General features: G+C 35.0%; 2 protein-coding genes across 4 annotated transcripts in view; both read right to left on the reverse strand.

Annotated features, from left to right (window-relative positions):
• The window catches only part of LOC105234063 (lipopolysaccharide-induced tumor necrosis factor-alpha factor homolog), a 24,899-nt gene continuing 1,967 nt past the window's right edge, over positions 1-22,932 (reverse strand). The window contains exons 1-2 of one of the 3 annotated variants that reach the window (XM_049450965.1): positions 15,794-16,199; positions 48-233 (exon numbers count right to left, since the gene is read on the reverse strand). In XM_049450965.1, coding sequence (XP_049306922.1) covers positions 131-233; positions 15,794-16,056 — 366 coding nt within the window. In that variant the 5' untranslated portion in view covers positions 16,057-16,199 and the 3' untranslated portion in view covers positions 48-130. Of the gene's footprint in view, positions 234-11,161; positions 11,678-15,793; positions 16,200-22,932 lie in introns of those variants that run through there. The other 2 variants (XM_049450966.1, XM_049450967.1) reach the window with 2 other exon arrangements.
• Positions 7,601-22,932, reverse strand: part of LOC105233675 (lipopolysaccharide-induced tumor necrosis factor-alpha factor homolog) — a 26,576-nt gene continuing 11,244 nt past the window's right edge. The window contains exon 2 of the mRNA XM_049450963.1: positions 7,601-8,027. Within this exon, the coding sequence (XP_049306920.1) occupies positions 7,925-8,027 (103 nt within the window). The 3' untranslated portion in view covers positions 7,601-7,924. The remainder of the gene's footprint in view (positions 8,028-22,932) is intronic.

A 22,932-nucleotide genomic window follows, 5' to 3' on the forward strand; every position in this document is an offset into this window, starting at 1 on the left:
TTGAAAAAGCATTCAATTTCGAACCGTTCTTTGTCACTTCGACATTTTGGTGCTTATTTTTGGAAATATATTGCTTCATTTTCTGCTAGCTAATGCTTTAGCTTGTTAGTTTTCGTTTTGTTTATTACAGTTAATTTTGGTATGATCCAATGTATGCGTCGCAATTGGGACAATAGTGATTGGCACTCTGACAGGACTTCATACAGTAGGGTGCGCACACGCAAGGCCAGCAACTGTGAGGAAAAAGAGTGGGATAACGACTAAATTATATAATAATAAAACTTAAAAATTTTTATACTAAAGATAAGAAAAAAAACCGAATACGCTTTACATATAAAACAAAAGGGTCCATACAAGAACTCGATTCCAGTCGTTTAGTTTGAATGGGAGCTATATACAATAGTGGTTCGATCTGGGACATTTCTTCAGATATTTTAGCATTGTCTCGAATAATAATCAATGCCAAATTTTGTGAAGATACCTCGTCAAATAAATATGTTTTTCATACAAGAACTTAAATTTGGTTGCCTTAGCTTCTATGGCAGCGATATGTTATAGTCGTCCGAAATCGGCGGTTCTAACAAATGAGCAGCTTTGTGGGAGAAAAAAAGGTGTGAATAATTTCAGATCGATATCGCAAAAACGTGGGGACGGACAACTTAGCTTTGTACGCTCTTTATACATATATATTTTATGGTGTCCTCGACGTTTCCTTTTGAGGTTTAAAAATTTCGTGAAAAAACTTAATTTACGTGATTCAAAGCTCTTCTATATCATCCTAGAACTATAACTATCGAATCCAGATATGGAGCCCCAATATTGCCAAATGTGTTTGAATTAGTTGATATTAACTCGCCTTCTTCCAAAAAGCGTCGACTAGCGACAGCGATAATTTTGAAATTCTTGACAAGTACGTTGGTAATCTCAAAGACCTGTCCCTGCCCTATAAACATTTAAATTCACATAAACAATTTGCACACACACATACTCACCACATAAGGCAGAGCAACAAGCCGATTATGTGTGTCTTCACACTCGGCCGATATTCAACTGTCGTACAAATAGTTGCACCACAACTGGGACAGGTCATTGGCGTCGAATTCGGCGTTGTTACCTGCACCACAGGGCCCGTGTGGTGGCTCATTTTTACGAGCCTAGCAATTTAGCAGACTTAATTTTTCACCGAAAACTCGTACAATATGCAATATCGTAGTGAAATAATTAAATTTAAGTCATTTTTACGTTTTTCATAAATTTTATTTTCAAAATTTACAAAATGAAAATTCAAAATAATCAAAAGGTAAACACATTTCCTTTTGCTTCATTCGTTTTCGTTCGTTCGGAAATAAAAAAACCAGCTGTTCAAATATTTTTGTTTATTGCTTTGTAATTTCAACACACTCGCTGCCAAAAATGTAGCATAAGCTCATACGGAAGTTTCTTTTACAATAAAAAATATTGGGTACTCATTCTTGTTAAGAGAATACAGCATTGTTTATATCCTTTTTACGCAATTTATCCAAAATAGATCTAGTTTTATTTCTTTCTGATTCTTTCAATTTTATTAAATTCCAAATGAGACATATGTATGTGCTTGAAGCTGGTAATCACAACATTTTGCGTTATCCATTTTTGTGAACAGTGGCTCCTTAGTGCCGTCCTCTTAGATAAGTATGTCCATTTAACTTCACCCCAAACGTAGGCAATATCGATAAAGTGTAAACGTGTTGCCTACAATTAGGTGCTTTGTATAATAGCGAGCATTTTATTATAGTTGTGATAGCATACATTGATGATACGTATCTTTAAGGTTAAAATTTGATAGATTATCTATTTAAATATTTTTTTTTACAAAGGGTGATCCAAGTAGCGGTGATACCATTACCCATCTTGAGACCCAGTATTCATTATTGGATAATATTTGACCGAATAGACCACGTCCAACCCGGAGTGAAGAAAATACAGAAGTCGTAGCTGAAAGTGTACACGAAGACTGTGGAGCCTCGGTTCTGTGCCGTTCGCAGTAACTCGGACTGACGTATAGAACCATTTGGCGGATTTTACGTCGAGATCGCTTCACTTTATGGGCTCCTGAAAAATTTTAAGAAGGTCCGATGTTTTCGAGCCCAAATTTTGTTCAGCGATGATTCTCATTTTTGGCTCAATGGGTATGTAAACAAATAATATTGCCGCATTTGGTACGAGGAGCAAACTGTAGACATTCAGTAGCTTACATTTCATCCAGAAAAAATAACGGTTAGGGGTGGTTTGTGTGCCGGTGGAATCATGGGTCCATATTTCTTCGGAAATGATGCCGATTCATTTCATGTCTGAAATTGAAGCTGGTGATCGCTGCGAAATTCGGTTTTAAAAAGAAAGTGCCACTTCCCACACATTGCATCAATCAATGATTTATTAAGAGAACACTTCGGTCAGCAGATAATTTCACGTTTTGTGTCAGTCGATTGGCCACCACGTTCGTGTGATATCACACCGTTAGAGTTTTTCCTGTGGTGATATGTAAAGTCAAAGTCTATGCGGACAGACCCTCTTCGATTCAGGCATTGGAGCAAAACATTACGCGTGTCATTCGCCAGTTACCGGTCGAAATGCTCGAACGAGGCATCGAAAATTGATCTCAAAGGATAGGCCACCTGAGGCGTAGCCACGGCCAATATTTGAAAGAGATAATTAAAAAAAAAGTAAATGCCAAAAAACATTCTTTCGAATGATAATATTCCCCATTAAATTTAAAATTTATGTGTTTATTCTTTAATAAGTAGGGAACCTCGAAATGGATCACCCTCTAAATCTTTTTAAGAAACTGACAGTTTAATTTTAGTTTTAGCAATTGTTATATATTTCTCTATAGAAGTTCAGAGTCAACTTATTTGATAATGTATTATCTCAAAATACAAACGCTATAAGCTTGCCTTCATATCTTTAGAGTGCTTGCTATTTCGGACAATTTCACTTTACGGTCTTTCAAAATGTTTTATGAATTTCTTTCACGTTTTCGTCGGTAACAACTTCGTTTGGTCGTCCATTACGTTCACCGTCTTCGGTGCTAATTTCACCACGTCTAAACTAACTATATCAATCCTTGATAGTTGATTTCCCTACGGCAGTTGCCGCAAACTCCTAATCAAGCCAAGTTTTTACTACAACTGTGTTTTTTCCCTCCAATTTATTTTTTTTATTTACACACGTCCCTTCTGAAGGTTACAGATAAAAAAGAAAATCATATGGATTTAATTCTAGTAACGCCATCTATGTGTCAGGCTGGTCTTTTCAATTGAATTGTTCTAAGTACATATACAGTGTTCTGCTGTCCGAACTGTTCAAACAACATTGACATAATACGAGTACAGATAAAGAAAAGGGTAGAGGAAATGCTTCGAGCACTTCGGATATCCCAAGCTACACGGTGTTGTTTGAGACATTACGCAAAGTAATTCGGAATAATGAGCGGAGCGGTGTGTTGTTAATGAAAAATTAAACGTCCGAAAATTATAAAAAATTTCTGAATTCTATTAAAGCCCAATTTGGGTATAATATATAATTTAGATCTAGATGGAAAAAAAAACAATTTTCCCCTTTTTTAATTTGTACATAGATACATTTCTACAAAAATATTAATAATGTATTTAAATGTTTTTGTTGTTGTCGGCTATTTTGTAATCATAAAAAATGACAAGGAAATGCGCCTAGCAAATTATAAGTGAGTTTTTATTACTACAAGTGTTTGTATGTCGATGGGCATATTCACATAGAAGAATCTTGATATGATATTTGCTATTAAAAGTTATTAAACAAACTAGTTGCATATAATTATTGTTAGTAATGGCTAGTAACTGCTAATTACGTCGTAAACCTAGGTATTAAATTAGTATTATGTGTTGCTGCTGTTTTCCAGTATATATACTACCAAATGAAAATTATGATGTAAACGTAAGTAAAGTAATGGAATTTCGCGGTTACTTTCTTTCATATACCATAAGTAATTGAAGTTTTTCAATTAATGATTATTATACATGAGCTGATACTGCGAAAAAAATTAATTAATGCATTTTGTATCTTTAATGGCAAAGATAATTTCGCTGTGCCGAAACATAATATATTTAATTGGTTATACGGAACGGCTTAGGTGTATTCCAGTAAGTCGTCTCGCGCCATTTATTGAGATTTTATGAGTAAAATCCACTATAATCTCCGTATTATTACTTAGGTTTATTGGACGATTATTGTTTATTTAATTTCTATTTTAAAAGCGTTTTTCGTTAGCTGTTGTTATTGTAAATATTTTTCTAACATTAACATCTCATATTAGTCATTGGTTGAGCAATGTTGTGAACTTTGAATAAGAGCAGTAGTTACATCTAACGTGGGTTACTCATGTTTGACGTATTTGTTTATCAATCGCTTAGTGCAATATATGTAAATACACGTTAAAAAATGTAAAATAGGTATATTCACTCAAATGAAAATTAAAGTGAAAATAGCCAAATAGAAAATTAGGATACTACCTACATAACGTTTAGATTCTAGTTAATTGTCCTGACTGAAAGTACCATAGCTCTCTAATTAATGTGATTTTATCCATTTTAGGTAAAAGGAAACATTATTTTTACAAAAATACGCACCTCTGTTTTATTAAAACAACTCCCAACTTACTCCTACTTAGTGTAAAGTCAACTAGAACTTCGAAAATATATATAATTTAATATAATATAATAATAATAATAATACAAGTATAATAATATACAATATTTATATTCGAGTAAAGTCAACTAGAAGTGCGAAAACCTTTATATTAGGAATATAGGGGCTATGCGAAGTATCAGCTCATTTTTAACACAAGGGTTCAATTTTTACCGCCGACACTTAAAACCTATGCTACCATCGTGGTAGTGAAACTTGATGTTTGTGGCTCATTTATTCCGGTAGGTATCCTGAGCGAATTTGACTATTATAGTATTAGTGGTTTAGGAGGTGTGTAAATTGAACCTGTTAAAGGGCTAAGTCTCTTCTTGCAAAGCTAGTTAATCCTCCCATGCCCTTCTCTAATGCAATTCATTGTTCCAAAAAACAGTCTTGTATCTTATTGTGGAGTTTAGTTTTGTACTTTATAGGTTCTCACCATAAAATGGGTAATGTCTTCGTGGAGCCGCCATATATTCTACTTTAGTTAACATTTATGCATGGCAGAAAGGACAAATAAGGCGTGCCGGCTAATTTTTTAGCGGCAATACTTTTTTCGGAGTTGTCTTTTTGACAACAGTTTCTTGTGTATATTTCATTTAGTCGGTCGATGGGGAGTCAACGATTCGGGCAACCATGGAAAAGTTTACTCTGGTGGAGCCTTTATGAAATATCCAATTTGTGCTAAAATTGAAACCGAACCACCTCACAAGAAATTTTTGCTCACTTTTGCTTGAATGAATTTCTTTAATAAAAAACCGTCGCATTTGGAGTGATGTTAATACACAAGTCATAGTTTAGACACCGTAACTCCTCAAACAGTCACTGATTGGTGTGCTCTATAGGCAGATGGAATCATACTTAGGTTCATATTTCTTCAAATATTGTTATGGTCAATGAGGAAGGCCATAGAGCCACAATTAATGATTTTTTTTCTTATATTGAAGGATGTTGATGGGAACGCCCTTAAGTTCCAACGGTATGGTATGGCGCTTCATACCATACAGCCAACGAAATAATCAATGAATTGAAGGAAGCTTTTAGTGAGCGCATTATGATTCGGTGGGATACCGATTTTGTTTTTAGAAAATGTTTCAATACTAGCGTATAGTCTATATTAAACAATCAAAAAATTTATTCAAAACAAGAAAAAACGTTAACTTCGGTCGCTCCGATGCTATAATGCAGCTATATGCTATAGCGATCCGATATGAACAATTCCTTCGGAGATTGCATCGTTGTCTTGTGCCGAATTTGTTGAAGACATCTTTTTAAAGAAATAAGTTTTTCATACAAGCACTGATTCTGATCGTTAAGTTTAAATGTCCGGCATTTTCGTTGAGCAGCTTCTTGGAGAAAAGAGGACGCCTGCAAATTTCAGATCAATATCTCAGAAACTGAGGAACTACCATCCTCTACAGTTTTTTCTATTGCTTCGTCGTTTCTAACGCTTTAATGATCATCAATAGTCAATTTTGTTCAAATTTTTTTAGGAGAGATACTCAGCAGTGTACTTGGACTGCTATGTAAAGTCCTTTGTGATTACGAACGAAAAAATCCCGATTGTTCTATATCAACTATCTATGGGCAAAAACTACCTGAACCTATTGCAAATTTGCTTAGGTGTTTTACTTATATTTCTTGGATGTCATAAATTGTTTTTCACATGAATTTCTAAAAGTATGAGTTTCAAGTTGTGCCTGCTTTTATCCGGCAAAAGCGGGACATTCAAGTTATTCTAAACAGTTTGATTAAATGTGTACCTACTAATTGCTTTTCAATTACTCACTCACTACCACTGTACATATTAACCAAAGAATGCAAGTGCAATTTATGTTTCAATTCATTTTATTTGAACAGGTTATAACAGATTATTCCTGTTTACCACAAAATATGCAAAGTATAATACGAATGTATAATATAGATAAAAGCACTAGATGATCAACAGAGAGTCGGCGTATCGGTGTCCATATGAAGCAGGGAGAAATGATCTTTATTCGAATGTGTCCCGGTAGTAGCTGTGGTGAGTTGTGTTGTGGTGTCATCAGCTGGGATGAATTGAGCTGTGTTGTATTAAGTGCCAGTTTTTCCGGCTGGAGTGGGTGGAGGCTTAACTCATTTAAATACAGCTATTGCAGCTAGCATCCGGTGAGATGTTTATTCTTATTGCATGAATCTCAATCGGACAGTGTACAGTTAGAACTGCTATAACCATTGAAAGTTGTTACCTGCTGAGAGTGAAGAGCTTCCTGCCCCTCGTATGATTTACCATGGGCCAGAAGGACATTTCGAATGCACCGTTGTTGAGCTGGTCTGAGACTCAAAAGTTCAGTGGTGAATTAATTGAGCTCCTACCCGTTCTCATTCCGCAGTTAATGCGAATACCTGTCCTTACAAGTTCATCTGGCTTACATTTTCTTATAATACCACTGTGGCCAGGCATCCAAACCAGTCTGTTATTACAATAAGTCGCTGCAAGAGTTAAGGAACCTAGACATTCTTTCAGTCTTGAGACACACATCTAGCGAATCAAATTAGAAAAAGTGGTCTTCCAAGAATTTATCCACATACACAGTCGAAATTTTCCTTTTTTTTGTTTTTAACACCCTAATGACCACTAAAATTTATCTGAATCTAAAAGTAGTAGTACTAGCAACTAGTTTTTTGCTCCAACTGCTAGCTCAAAACTTCTAGACTAAAAGGAAAACATAGTAACCTTTACTTTCCGGTATACCAAATATACCATGTACATATATTATATATTTCTAGTTAAATGCGTTTCACCGTCGTTAACAAAGTATGTATGTTTGTAAATATTTCAATCTTTATAAAGTACAATTCTTTACATTATCTTAGGAGAATACTACAGCATAGAAATGTGGAATATAATGCGTTTCTTTACATTAGCAATTTATTCAAAAATTAATTCAAATATTTCATTCTTGACACTTTTTTACAATACAAACAAATTATATATGTATAAGTAAGTGTATATATATTTATTATAGTAAAAATATTTAAGTAAACGCGTTTTTTGTTATCAATTATGCGCCATTTATTTGCAACCAAACACTTTAGTGGCTTCACTTCGTCTCATCTAATAATTCAAAAAACTTTTTTGTCCCTTCGAGGCTTTGGTTTTTATTTTTGGAAAACAGCTTGCTTCATTTTGTGTTTTGTTTTGCTTTAATATTTTATTATTTTCCTCTTTGGTTTATTACAGTTAGTTCGTGTAGGTGCCAATGAATGCGTTGCAATTTGGACAGTAATGATTGGCGTTCTGGCAGGAGTCCATGCAGTAGGGTACGCACACGCAAGGCCAGCAACTGTAAAGAGGAAGAGACGAAGAAAATATGATTAGTTAAGAAATATGTATAAAATACAAAGATATATTTATGTGATAAAAATATGAATATAAATAAAAGTCTATATAAATATACTAAGAAAACTATTATTGTTCGAAGCTAATGGGGTTCACATTCGGACAATTGTAAACCAGTATATTGTAATACTATTAAAGATGGAGTTAGTACCCTGATTTGATCGATAAAGTGCAAAAATAATCTATCGCAAATCTATTTCGTTTACTTATTTTGACTATTTCTCATGGAAATATAAAGTTATGAGTTCTAATATTAGTCAACGTCAGGCTTACTATATTTGGAAATGGCAGAAGAAAATGAAGAAGGTGAAAAAAGATGCATTGAGAAACGATTGTGGCCTTATTGCTGTGGATAATGACCGGTTAGAACCCCAACAACCAGACAACATAAACTATGCTAAAAGCTTGACATTATTCCAGAACTGACTTGCTACCTGGCAAGTACTGCTTAATGATGAGTGATTTCTGAGCTCATGCAAAGCCCGATGGTCTGTATTAAATCGCACGAAGAGATCCGAGCTCCGTCTTATTTTTTGTCTGATGACACTGGGACATTGTTGGCTCATCATCTGAATTGTAAGCTATCTGAAGAAGGCTGCACTATAGCAATAGTTCGCGCTGAGGGCAAGCAGATCTGTTTAAGGACAGACATGTCTGAAATGCTAAAACTAGAGTTCATGTGGAGCTCACGCCTAACAGAATGCTATACAATAAGCTAATGAAATCGATTCATATTTTTCTGTAGACCTCATATAGGATTTCACTTAACTTTTCTATCCTCTTAAGTTAACATTAAAATCAAGTGAGAATGTTAGACCTAGTGCAGTGTCTCTTGGCATGGGAGAGTATTGTCAAGTGCTCATCAACCGAATCCTTTCTATAGAAGGCTGAACTGAAGCAATAAATTGTCCTGAAGGCTATCATATATGTATGCTTAAAGACATGCCTGAAAGGCTGAAACTAGAATTCATGTGGAGCTCCCGTCTAACAGAATGATATACAGAAACGACTAATGAAATCAAGTCATATTTTTCTGTGGATCCCATATAGTATTACTTTTCCATATAATTCTAAATACATATATACTTATAGGTCGGTAAGTTAACATTAAAGTCAAGTTAGAATGTTAAACTTAGTGTAGTGTCTTTTGGCATCGAAAAGTATTGTCATCGGTCCATAGCGTAAATGACGCAAAAATATGTAGTTAATGTGCTTCATTCATTTCATTGCCTAGTATACACCGGGAAAAAACTCTATTTGATTTCTTGGAACCGCAAGTGAAGCCCCAAAAGTCAAGTGATTCATCTTTAATTTATTGTTAATACTAAATTTGTGTAAATATTTTCATGTACTTTTACTGATAAAATAGATGTGCTTGTTTATCAGTCTAGTATGTAGACCTGTAATTTATAGAACAAGACAGCAATAAAAGCACGAATAAAGCACAAATACCATAACGGTATATACATATGAATATGCTTTAGTATCGTTATAGTCCTATTAGTCACTCAAGTATGTAGTAATTTTGTTATCAGTTGGTGGTTATAAACATATACAAATATAGTATATATAGTTCTCCTATTATATACATATGTAGCGCAATTAAAAAATAATCTAAATAGTTAATAAAAGTATTTCCTGGACCCTTACATGAGTAATCTATAGTTTTGTTCATTAATAATGTGATATCTTATCTCATATTATCAATGATTGATGGATGGAGACTTGGAGGCTTTCACAATCCTGAAATGCTTAAACAAACTCCAAGAAATGATAATGGAATATTTTTCTTATGAACCGGGCGATATTCAGTGCTGGAATTAGATCTGTTGGGGAACTATGTTACCAAAAGTTTATATATGTACATATCTTGTACATATCTCTATCAACTCCAGCTTCTGACTTTCTGATTTCTGCTGTGCTTTTCAAGCCGAAGTTGCAGCTATTAAGGTAGAAGTAGATTTACTGCTCTGGAGTGCAGCCTCTTTCAGAGTAGTGACCATCAGCTGAAATAGCAGAGCGGCGAAACTAACCTTGTACTCATTAACAGTGCGTTCATGGCTGGTCAAGGAGTGCCCAACTTTGCTATCAATAATCTTGAGTGTCTTTGAGATAAGACTGGCATGGGTGCTAAAAAAAAATGATGAAGCTGTATGGATAAAGATGAGGTGGAAAAAACTCAACACTTCGTTCTTGGCTGACCCGCGGTTAGTAGGTCAAGACTTAAACATGTGGGCGGAAATAGAAATTAATAGCTTGTGCAAATTTGTATTGGCTACTAAGCGTTTTGCTAAATTATAAGTTCGATCACAGGAATTCGTCTTGTCTATGGTTTCAGAAGGTACTACATATAGCAGTCCACGGGCGATCTTTGATCAGTCATCTAACCTAGCCTAACCTTGTGTACAATATATCGTGAAAAATAAATGAATATGTACCGCCGATGTTTTCGTGGTACAATTTTTTGGGCACGACTTTTCGCAGTAGAAACTTTAAATTATACAAAACTATCGATTGCAATTTTTAAATAATAAACCTGTATTTTAACCCACTAAGATCCATGATACATAAGGGTAAAAATTTTGAGTTGAAAAATGTGTTCTATGAACATATTCAATAATTTTTCTCTATGATGCAGTTGGAATATCTCTAGAAGATAACTAGATACGAAGTGACCTTCGGATTTTTATTACTTCATATTTATGATCCTGTAAAAAGTTCTGCTATCAACGAGAAGGCAACTACTTTCCCACGTCGTAACGGCCGAGGTTTAAATATTTTTCTTCGAATACTTTACAAGAACTTTGTAAAATAAGTATCTTGGGAATAATAACAAGTTTACATAAAATATGTAATTTTTCATATGAAAAAAATATTACTGAAAATATACCGCTTTTTGTTCGAGGAAACCCATGTAAACCCTTAAATAACACATATGAGCATTTCCATAACACAAAAAAACGACTTGCGGTCATTACTTGTCGAAGAAAAGCTCCATGACCACTAAATATTGTTCATTTCCGTCAAAATATTTAAGTTATTTTAAATGGCGAAGGAAAAAATCACACTAAAACTCACAATAAGATGCACAGTATCAACGCCCAGCAATGAGTCCGCGTGGTCGCCTGATGTTCCACTTTAGTTAGCACTTGGGCGTGGCAGGAGGGACAAGTGATGCGTGTCGGTTCATTGCTAACGGGCACGAATGCAGGACTCGTTGTTTGTATGATCACAGTTTCCGTGGTTGGTGGTGGTTGATATGTTTGCGCAGGCGTGTAGCCAGGCTGTGTGTATGGTGGAGGATTCTTTCCAAAATCGGACATGGCGTTCGAGGTTTTCTCGTTAGTTAAGTATAGTGAACTAAAATTTAATACTTTCTTCGCGTTGAAAGTTTTATTTAATTTTTTATTTCGGATTTTACACACTAAATACACTTCGCGTATGCCAACGGCGATGGACACAACTTAACTGCAGTTAATACTGTAATGATGGCTTCGCTCCATATGTAGTCATTTTATTTACAAATTATTATTTATTATCGTATCATTTTCGTTGTACGTTATCATCGTCAACAGGTGCTTTACTTTGTATGCCACACGGCGATAACTGTTTCAAGAGGGGATTTTTTTAATCTTTCCGGCCACTTGCCATTGGTTAAAATCATGAGCACTTGCTTGCTGCTTCGCTCACTCTTCAAAGTGTTGTTTTTGTACCATATACAAACAGCGCGGCCAATTTATTACCGCTCTTATCGTAGCTTTCCGATAATCTTATTATATTAACCTTTACCGTTACTCCAGTTTTTATATTAAAAAGTATATGTATGTAGTTTTAAGAATTGGGGTCATGAAAAAACGATGTTTGAACGGTAGTGTTTGTTGTAAAAAAATAGATATGTATGTATGTATGTATATTGGTTAAGCTTACATTGCGGCGTAAGTAGTATAATAATTCCTGTAAATTTATGGCCAATAAATCAAGTAGTAAATATTTTTTATTTGTGGTTATTTATAAGCTTTCGTGTTAAAAGGAAAATATTGCGTGGTTCAATAAGTAATATCGTTTTTTGTGCAATTTAAACAAGATTCTACGTAAAACATTTTACGAAATTAAATATTCTTCATTTTGATCTGAAATCTTTTGCCATATTTCGGACAAGAGGTTATTTCCAGGCTTATAAAATATTTGATCCTTGCAGGCATAATCTGATTCAAGTGGGTTTTGACATCCTATTTTGAGTAGATGGTCTCCAATCCAAAATATTTTACAGAGACCGGAACAAGGAATATTCTGAAAAGTCTGGATATTATGGTGAGTGTGGTAACATAACCCGTTCTAGCTGAAAAAGCTTTTGGTGAGTTATCAAACTTGTGTAAGGACTCGCATTATCCTAGTGGAACACTACATCTTTTTTATTCATCAATTTTGACCTCTTCTGTTTGTGAACATAATTCAGTTTGTTCAGCTGAACACAATACACTCCAGAATTAATCCTTGTATTGTTCAGCAAAAGCTCAAGATAAACGAACGCTTCGAAATCACACCAAACAGACAACATAACTTGTTTTTGAGCTGGTTCTTCCCTTTCAGATGTACAAGAATGTAAAGCCTAAGCGATTTGCTTGTTAAACGTCAAGGAAGTGATCCATTTTTGAACCCCATTGTATGACAAAGAGTTGGTTGTCTAAAAAAATGTAAAGCCGATCTGTCTTGGGCCCTTCATTTGGGCTTTACATTCTTTTAGACAACCCAATTTTTGTCGCTCGTAACAATGTACTTCAAAGCTGGATCACTTCTTTGATATTTGGCAAGCAAATCTCAATCGTCGATGCGACGAAGCAAATTTAGTTCTGTAAGGACATGAGGAACCCATAAGTATGTAAGCTTCGAAATAATTCCTAGTTTCATATGCTCGTTTTGGACAAATTTAATCTTTCAGCAATCTCTCAAGTTGTTATTTGACGATTTGCACCGATCAATGCTGATATTTTATTCACATTGGCTTTAAGATGCATTTCAGCACGTGGAGCATCCTCAAGATTGAAGAAACACAATTTCAATCTATGTTTTTTGAATCGATGACATTAAGGCTACAATTTCATAGTTACATAACCCACTGTCTTCTGTATACATATAATTTATTTATATATTGTCGACCAAATGCCGCTGTAATAATTTCTAAGAATACCTTAGGTTGGGGAATGTACTTCACAGTGTATTTGTTTGACAAAAAAAGTAAATATAATAAACTTGCTCATAGTCCACAAAATAGACGGCATGACTCACCATCGCTAAACAGGAAACCAACTGTTAGTACTTCGCAATTTTATTTAGACAACTGATTAGACCGGAACACCACTTATGAGGCTAGTTTTAAAAAACATATTTTAAGATTTTCCCATTTGTACAATGAGGCCATATAATGAGGCAACATTTTCGTGGCAACCGTTTTTATAATTTATATGTATATTAATTTGCCAAGAAGTTTGTGTGATGGGGACCCTAAAATATATACCACATATAGCGAGTTTTCCAATAGGGATGATATGATTTCTAAGTGTTCTTTTAGGCATTTTTAATATATCATAATCTGTATTTTTTTTTCATTATAGATGTTAACTAATGTTTAAAATTTCATCACTGAAAAACATACACAAGAGCACTGTTAACAAATTATTCAATTTTATCATCAAAACAATCGTTCTTTAATTGCAACTTTTCGTGCGCATTCGGGTTTTATGGTCATTATAATTGTCAATCTGTGGTCGCTATTCGTCGAATTGTTGAAAATTTCGAGCCTACATTTTCTTTACATAATGCTCAAGTACCAATAAGACAAAGTAATGAAAATGTTGCTGCCGTTCAGGAAAGTGTTGCTGAAGAGCGTCGATCGCAAGACGTTGTCAAGAATTGAGACTGACTCAAACCACAACCTGACGGATTTTGAGAAAGGATTTTGACAGTATAAAATGGTTCTCACTCAAGAACTGAGGCCATTGTAACATCACAAATGCCGTGAATATGATGATTTTCTCTTGAAACAACTTGAAAATGATAACGATTTTTTTAAGAGAGTCATTTTCACTGATGACGCTCAGGTTCATCTGAGTAGTTTGGTAAATAAACAAAACTGTCGAATCCACAAATGATTCATTATCAACCATTAAATTCATCTAAATTGTCACTATTTTGTGGTTTTTAGTCTGGTGGAATCATCGGTTCCTACTTCTTTCGAAATGAAGCAGATGACATCGCTACTGTCAATGGAGAGCGGAATAGATCGTTGATAAGCAACTTTTTATGGCTGCAATTGGAAGAAGTTGATCTTGACAACATTAGGTTACAACAAGACGAGGCTACGTGCCACACAGCTCGTACAACAATCGAATTATTGCGAGAGAAATTTGGAGATTCGATTATATCACGAAATTTTGACATTGAATGGCCTCCAAGAAATTGTGATTAAATACCATTAGACTACTTCTTGTGGGATTATTTGAAGTCCTTGGACTTTAACAATAAACCAGACTCTCTTTAAATTTTTGAAGTCAATATTGAACGTTCTCTTCATGACATGCGACTTTATTTAGTGGAAAAAGTACTCGGAAATTGGGTTCATCGAATTCGTTCCCGAAAAAGAAGTCGTGTAGGCCATTTGAATGTTGTTTTATTCAGAACTTAATTGTATCGATTGTACTTAAAATTAAATAAAAAACACATTTGAATTTGCTTAACAATTAATGTGTCTTTTTTTTAAGAAAGCATATCACCTTTATTGGAAAACCCTATATATGGTAAATGATCGGCGTGACGATCTGAGTCGATTTAGCCATGTTCGTCTGTTTGTGTGTTCGTCCATCGGTTTATATGCGAACTTATTTCTAAGTTTTTGAGATATCGACCTGACATTTTGCACACATCGGACCACACATCATATAGCTGCCATAGAAACTGAACAATCGGAAGCAAGTGCTTGCATGGAAAACTTTTTCGTTTGACGAGATATGATCACGATATTGAGCATGGGTGCAATTTCCGAACAATTTGGATCGGATCATTGTAGCATATACATAGCTGAACTGACCGATCAAAACAAGTTCTTGTATGGAATCCTTTCTATTTGTAAGGGGTATTACGAATTACGGTGCAACCGAAGTTAACGTTTTTTCTTGCTTTTCGGTACAATTTTCACATAAATGGCAAACCCTTTTTGGTTTTGCCCACAACCTCTCTTTAACGTAACGTTTTGTGGTTGCAATTCCAATTGCACAATTCCGGGAATTAAAGAAGTTCCGCTTCAAAACTTGGTAACCCTATTGAAAAATATTTTTGTTTCAAAGTTTAATTTAGAAGAGTATCTTTCAGTGCAGGGCGATATATTTATCGGTAAGTAGTGACCAGATGTTCGTGTTGATTGCATACCTGGCTATTTACTTTCACAATACCTATACACAAACACATGCAAACTTGATAATGTACTTTAGCTCATATTTATGAGCATTTGATAAGCTTTTATGGCCGATAAGATTGTGTCTGAGTGCTATAAGGGCACGCCGTAAATGATTTTCACTTTAATAACTTTTGAAATTCCACAAAGGAGTTTGCCAAAAAGAAAAGGTTAGAATAAATTTAATAGTAAATTATTTTTGATCCATACTTCTTGTACTAAACTTTTGAAAATGATATTTTAATAATTGCACTTGAACTCACAATACGAGGCACAGTATCAACGCCCAGCAATGTGTGCGTGTTGTCGCCTGATGCTTAACGGTGGTCAACACTTGGGCGTGGCACGAGGGGCAAACGATGCGCGTCGGTGAATTGCTGACCGGCACCATAGGTGGACGCGTCGTCTGTATGATTACCGTGCTTGATTGCGGCGGCGGCGCCATTTGCGGTGGTGGTGGCTGATAGTACTGCGCCGGCGTGTAGCCCGGTTGGGAGTATGGTGGTGGCTGTCCGTGGTTCGACATAGCGTTTAAAATTTATTTAATTATTTGTCGTAGGAAAGTTTTTGGAAACTCCGCAACACCGTTTTGGTACTTTATTTTTATTCTAACGTTTTGCGCGCTCCACCGACTTCAGCTATGCGCACAACGCTGCTGACGTTAGTTAACTGAAAGTATTTTATTTGCCAGAAAGCGATAACTCTTTATATGGTGGTACATACATATATAGTTCCATAAAGTGTGCTTATCGCATCCAAGTTGGCGTTGCTTCATGATTTACAAATGACTCCGACGTCAGCGTAAGATCACAAATTGGGAGCCGCAATACACTCTCACAGCTGGCTTGCTTTTGTTTATTTTTGAAGTTGGGTTGTTGGGTAAAAATACTGATGGATTCAGTATTTTAGCTTCTCTTCACTTGTATAAATACGAATTTGAGATATCAGCTGAGTATACGTTACGTTGGCGAACCGAAAAAGTTTTGAAATTGAGCTTTATCGGTGGTGCGCTCTAGAAAACGAATATAGGGTAGTTTTGGGCGGCATTCAGAGGCAAAAATTTTAACAGAAAAAAATTTTATTTTTTCTTATAATTATATGCTCCATAACGTATAAATATATGCTCAACGCCTGCGATATGCTGCTGGAGCTCAACGAACTCGACCCATTTTTGAAGCGGATGGTGACTTGCGACGAAAAATGGATCACATACGACAATATCAAGCGAATACGGTCGTGCTTGAAGGCCAGTGAATCGTCCCAAACAGTGGGCAAGCCGGGATTGACGGCCAGGAAGGTTTTGCTGCGTATTTAGTGGTATTGGAAGGTAATCGTCCACTATGAGCTGCTCCCATATGGCCAGACGCTTAATTCTACCATCTACTGTGAACAACTGGACCGCTTGAAGCAGGTGATCGATCAGAATTGGCCAACAGGAGGGGTGTAAAGTTCCACCAGGACATCGCCAGATCACACACTTCGTTGATGACTTCTCAGAAGCTACGGGTGCATGGATGGGAGGTTTTATCACATCCACCATATAGCCCGGACATAGGTGTAAAGTTGAACTCAAAAGAGGCTTCCGAAAAGTGGTTAAGTTCTTCGCAAATAAGCAGAGGGGCTTCTACAAGGGGGGTATTATGAAGTTGCCGTCTAAATGGAAACAGATTATCGAACGAAACAGCGCATATTGGAACTAAATCCGATCAATGTAATAATTTTTATAGAGCATTGAATAAAGAGCAAAAAACTGTAAGAGAGATATTTGACAGGTTGTAAACATATGTAATCAAACTCCAGGTTTTCAATAGCCTTTCTTTAACAGATCACGAGGGAGTCGCGGTATCCTGTCATTTTTGTTCAGTATTGTTTAGTATTTCATAATGGAAAGACTTACGGCTGAAAAACTTTTACAAATCATTCAACTTTCTTACGAAAATTAACGTTCCGAAATTGGTCTTCTGAGCGTACTATTCGCAACACCATCACCAATCTTGAAACCCAGCATTCATTATTGCATAATATTCGATCCAATACATCACGTTTAGCACGAAGTCAAATAAAAAAATAGTCGCCGTAGCTGAGAGTGTACACAAAGACCGTGGAGAGTCGATTCGGCGCCGACCATTGGTCTCAATGCATGGGTCCTCTGAAACGTAGCCGCGGGCAACATTTGAAAGAGATAATCTTTAAAAAATAAATGCCAAAGGATTGTCTTTCGAATGATAAGAAACATTTCCCATTGAATTTAAAGTGTCTGTGGGTTTCTTTAAAAAATAGGGAACCTCGAACTGGCTCACCCATTGTATAGAAATATTTTTGAGAAGAGCGGTCAGTTGTTTAAAAAATGGTTGGGTATAGAAATATGACATCATCACCTTTGTATAAGTTAATGACTAAATTTCTCAATTTTGAAATTTACAAGAAATTCTGAAATTCCCACAGCAAGGCTCGAGCAGATCAAAATTCTACAGAAAATGAGTGTCCACACAATTCTTGAAAAAATGCGCGTGCTGCGTTTATTAACTTATATTTCGTTCTTAAATACATATGTATATACATAAGTATGTATGTACGTAATTTAAACGGACTACTCATTATATTATATTTGAAATCTTGTATGCTTATAAAACAGTTGGTAACCCTGTTTGACAATAAGTGCAACATATAATATATGTAGATATGATGCATATTTATTTATAAAGAAATCGTTTAAATTGCTTTAGCTTGTTATTTCGGATAAGTTTTTGAGTTTCAAATTATTATAAGTTGGCAACCCTAGATGATTTTAATTTGTCGTAAATGCCTTTAGATTAGGTAAATTCTTTAATGACACAAACAAGATGCATTAGACGATATGTAGTAATAAATACAAACGTATGCGATTGTTCTATAACCAAAGAATTACTGCCGCTGACAAAGATTTGGATTTGCGTGTACTACATGCATACTCACAAATGTAGGTGTATACATAAGTACTTGTTCATATGTACTCATAATATAACACAGAGTATCAAGCCAATCAGCTGTTTGCCTTAACATTCGGCTGATATTCAACTAAATATAATGGCTTCACTAGAACTGGGTCAGGTCAATGACGCCAAATGCGGGGTTGTTATACTCACATGGAATGTGTGGTGGCGTCTTTATCTCGGCGAAAATCATATTAAAATCATCTTCAATTGAGATGTTTATCTGATATAAACTTAATCGAAGATACTCAATTTAGTATATAGAGTTGTTGCGCAAAGCTTCAATTTATTATATTAGAGATATGAGGTTTGAACCGGGTTCGAGAACAATTCAATTCATAATTTTTAAGAAAGCTTGTTCACTTAATTTTATCAAAATAACAAGCATTTTGACTAGGTGAAACGTCGGAAAGCGCTATTCACACTGCTCAGGTTTAGTCGTGAATATATTTTCAGCCAATTTATAGTTTAAATTATATAACTCACACTGACCGATCTATGCAGCCTAGAGTTTGTTAGAATAACGAAAATCATTATATGTAGTATTTGGGATAGAATTAACTCACATATTTTCAGAACCAAACTATAGTATGGGTGTAGAATATGTTCAGTTAATATTGTTAACAAATCTTACATATATATACATATACGGTAAAAAATTAACCTGAATTTTGAAAATTGTATATATAGTATATGAGAGATGGGTATAAAATAGACACGATTCTACATGATTTTGGCGTTACCACATATTGGTAATAGGAAAAGGTACTAACTTAGTTGCATTAAGTTATCTCACATGTCGTCACAAATCTATAATGAGCAAAGTCAGGCGAATGTTTTGCTTATCGACGATTCCATTCAGTCAGAAATGAGGCTTATCGGTGAAGATGATTTTCCGATGAAAGTCTGGATCATTTTAGTTATTGCTCAGCCCAATCCACAAACATACGACTATTCTGGCTTCAGTTCTTGCGTCAATTTGATCTTGTAAGGATGTAGGCCAAGATCATTTCGCAAAATTCGCCACAACGATGTTACAGAGATGCCCAACGTTTGAGAACAACGTGTGAGAGACTGATTTTGGACTTTCTCTACTGATGCGGTATTCAGCAATATTCTCGATACTATGGACACTTCTTTGTCTCACTGATATTGGAACATTTTGTACTGCGCCTGTGGATTCAAAATTTTTCAATCGACGCTCAATTGTTGAACTGACAGGATGATTATGACGACCATAAAATGGACGTAGCGCACTTAAAGTTGAGGCCTCTGACTCCGTATTTCGGTAGGAAATTTGAATAATTGATCGTATATCTTTCCATGATGAAATGACAAGCCTTACTGAAGAGAAATGGTACATTGGATCTATACTCGATTCAACCCATTTGTGACATACAGACATACTATTATTGGGAAAGTATTACCCTCTAATTTCAATAATTCATTTCACAGATTGATCGATATTTTCAATATAAAGTTAGCAATGGGCATTGTGGTCCCCATATGCAGCATCTGGGAGTTTGAGCAGTTATTGCCAGATTTTCGCAAATTGTAGACTCAAGATGGCGTTCCTAAAGGTCACTATTTGTTTAAAGTTTTATTTGGAAATATACTTTAATGCTTGATTTGTATACTGGAAAGTGAAAGTTTCAGATGGAATTTACAAGGAAATATTGGAATTTTGGTATAATGATATTCATATATCCTGTTGGGTTGAAATTGGTCATGTAGATGAGGAGGCCACTCTCATCAAACACTTTTGTCACGGACGCCTATTAAACTTTAATAAAAATATTCTTTTTATAATATAGGTCTAAATTTTAATTATAAAAATCAACTTTTGTGGTATACAATTAAATTTTTTGTTAAAATAATTAAATTCTTAAAATAAAAACAAGTAATAACGCTAAAATTATGGCACCCCTAATATGTAGTATATGAGAAATATGAAAGCTTTGTGCTTTACTTTGGCTTCAGTAATTATTAAGGCATTTGTATACACATATGTACATACATACATACATAGTTTTATATACATTTATGTACCTTTGCTTTTAGCATAGCGCCAGATTTTCACAAATTGTAGACTCAAGATGGCGTTCCTAAAGGTCACTATTTGTTTAAAGTTTTGTTTGGAAATATACTTTAATGCTTGATTTGTATACTGGAAAGTGAAAGTTTCAGATAGAATTTACAAGGAAATATTGGAATTTTGGGATAATGATATTCATATGTATATTCTGTTGGGTTGAAATTGGTCAAGTAGATGAGGAGGCCACTCCCAACAAACACTTTTGTCACGGACGCCTATTAAACTTTATTAAAAATATTATTTTTATAATATATGTAGGTCTAAATTTTAATTATAAAAATCAACTTTTGTATACTATAATACATTTTTTTGTTAAAATAATTAAATCCTTAAAATAAAAACAAGTAATAACGCTAAAATTATGGCACCCCCAATATGTAGTATACGAGAAATATGAAAGCTTTGTGCTTTACTTTGGCTTCAGTAATTATTAAGGCACTTGTATATACATATGTACATACATACATACATAGTTTTATATACATTTATGTACCTTTGCTTTTAGCATAGCGCTAAGAAATTCTAGCTTCTATATAGATCTGCGCTTCCAGTTAAGTGTTTTTGTTTACATTAGCAAAATGTTTTTGAAGTAATTTATCTGTTTTGCAATCATTGATAACACGAACAAACTGCGGCGCTCGTGAACTCGCCTATTTCTGAAGCACCGTGGTGAATTTGCTATAGAAGTACATACGTGTTAAGTACGCTACGGCTGGGCAGTTTAGTTTATAATTTTCACGAGCGTTTGCGTGTAATAACAAGAGCGATTTTAAAATGAAACAAGTTAGGAAGGGCTAAGTTCGGGTGTCACCGAACATTTATACTCTCGCATGATAAAGTGATAATCGAGATTTAATTATCCGTCATTTACATATTTTTTTATTTTGCTGTAAAATTCATTAGAATTAAATTCTGAGAGATTTACCGATATTTTCGGTGAAAATTAGGTTAGGTTAGGTTTGGGCACTGAGTTCTTCGTGTTCGATATCAGGGACCTTGAAAAGTTATAGTCCAATCACAACAATTTTTCCCCACAAGGGATACCTCAGCTCACATACCGTATTTGAGTAAAGTTTTAATTCCGCTATGATCATTGCTTTCTAATGTATATATTATACAGAGAAGGCATCAGATGGAATTCAAAATAGCGTTAATTTTGAAGAAGGCGTGTTGTAAACCGATTTTTACCCATATTTCGTACATGTTATCAGAGTGTTAAGAAAATATTATATGACCGAATTTCATTGAAATCGGTCGAGTAGTTCCTGAGTTATGGTTTTTGGTCCATAAGTTGGGGCGTCGCCACGCCCATTTTTAATTTTTAAAAAAAGGGTGCAGCTTCCTTCTGTCATTTTTTCCGTAAAATTTGGTGTTTCTGACGTTTTTTGTTAGTCGGTTAACGCACTTTTAGTGATTTTCAACATAACCTTTGTATGGAGGTGGGCGTGGGTTATTATCCGATTTCTTCCATTTTTGAACTGTATATGTAAATGCCTGAAGGAAACGGGCTCTATAGAGTTTGGTTAGACATAGCTATAGTAGTTTTTCCGAGATATGTACAAAAAAACTTAGTAGGGGGCGGGGCCACGTCCCACTTTTCCAAAAAAAATACTTCCAAATATGCTCCTCCCTAATGCGATCCTTTGTGGCCAAATTTTCACTTTAATATCTTCATTTATGGCTTAGTTATGACACTTTATATAGGTTTTCGGTTTCCGCCATTTGTGTGGGCGAGGCAGTGGACCGATTTTGCCCATAACTTCGAACTTGACCTTCTTATAGAGCCAAGAAGAATACGTGTACCAAGTTTCATCATGATATCTCAATTTTTCACTCAAGTTACAGCTTGCAACGACGGACGGACAGACGGACGGACGGACAGACAGACATCCGGATTTCACCTCTACTCTCGTCACTCCTGATCACTTGGTATTGTATAACCTTATATCTGACTCTTTTAGTTTTAGGACTTACAAACAACCGTTATGTGAACAAAACTATAATACTCTCCTTAGCAACTTTGTTTGCGAGAGTATAAAAAATATACAATAATAGGCGAATTTCACGAAAGAATTCAATTTTCAATCTGTTTGTATTCTAAAAAGACAAAATCTTATCGAAGACCTAACTCGTGACTTTTGGAAAGGAGTTATGGAAACAGGTTTTGAAAATTATGAATCTGCAGAGAAAACATTTCAGGTATATGTAAAATATTAGTTCGGACAAGCTAGCCCCTAACTAATAAAATGCAATTTAAGTAGAAAAAGTTAACTCAAATTTCTCCAACTCTAATGAGTTTAACAAAAAAGGTTAAAGCTTGGTCCATGTGAAGCAT

The sequence above is a fragment of the Bactrocera dorsalis genome, chromosome 3 (assembly GCF_023373825.1).
Source record: "Bactrocera dorsalis isolate Fly_Bdor chromosome 3, ASM2337382v1, whole genome shotgun sequence".
Classification (NCBI taxonomy): Eukaryota; Metazoa; Arthropoda; class Insecta; order Diptera; family Tephritidae; genus Bactrocera; species Bactrocera dorsalis.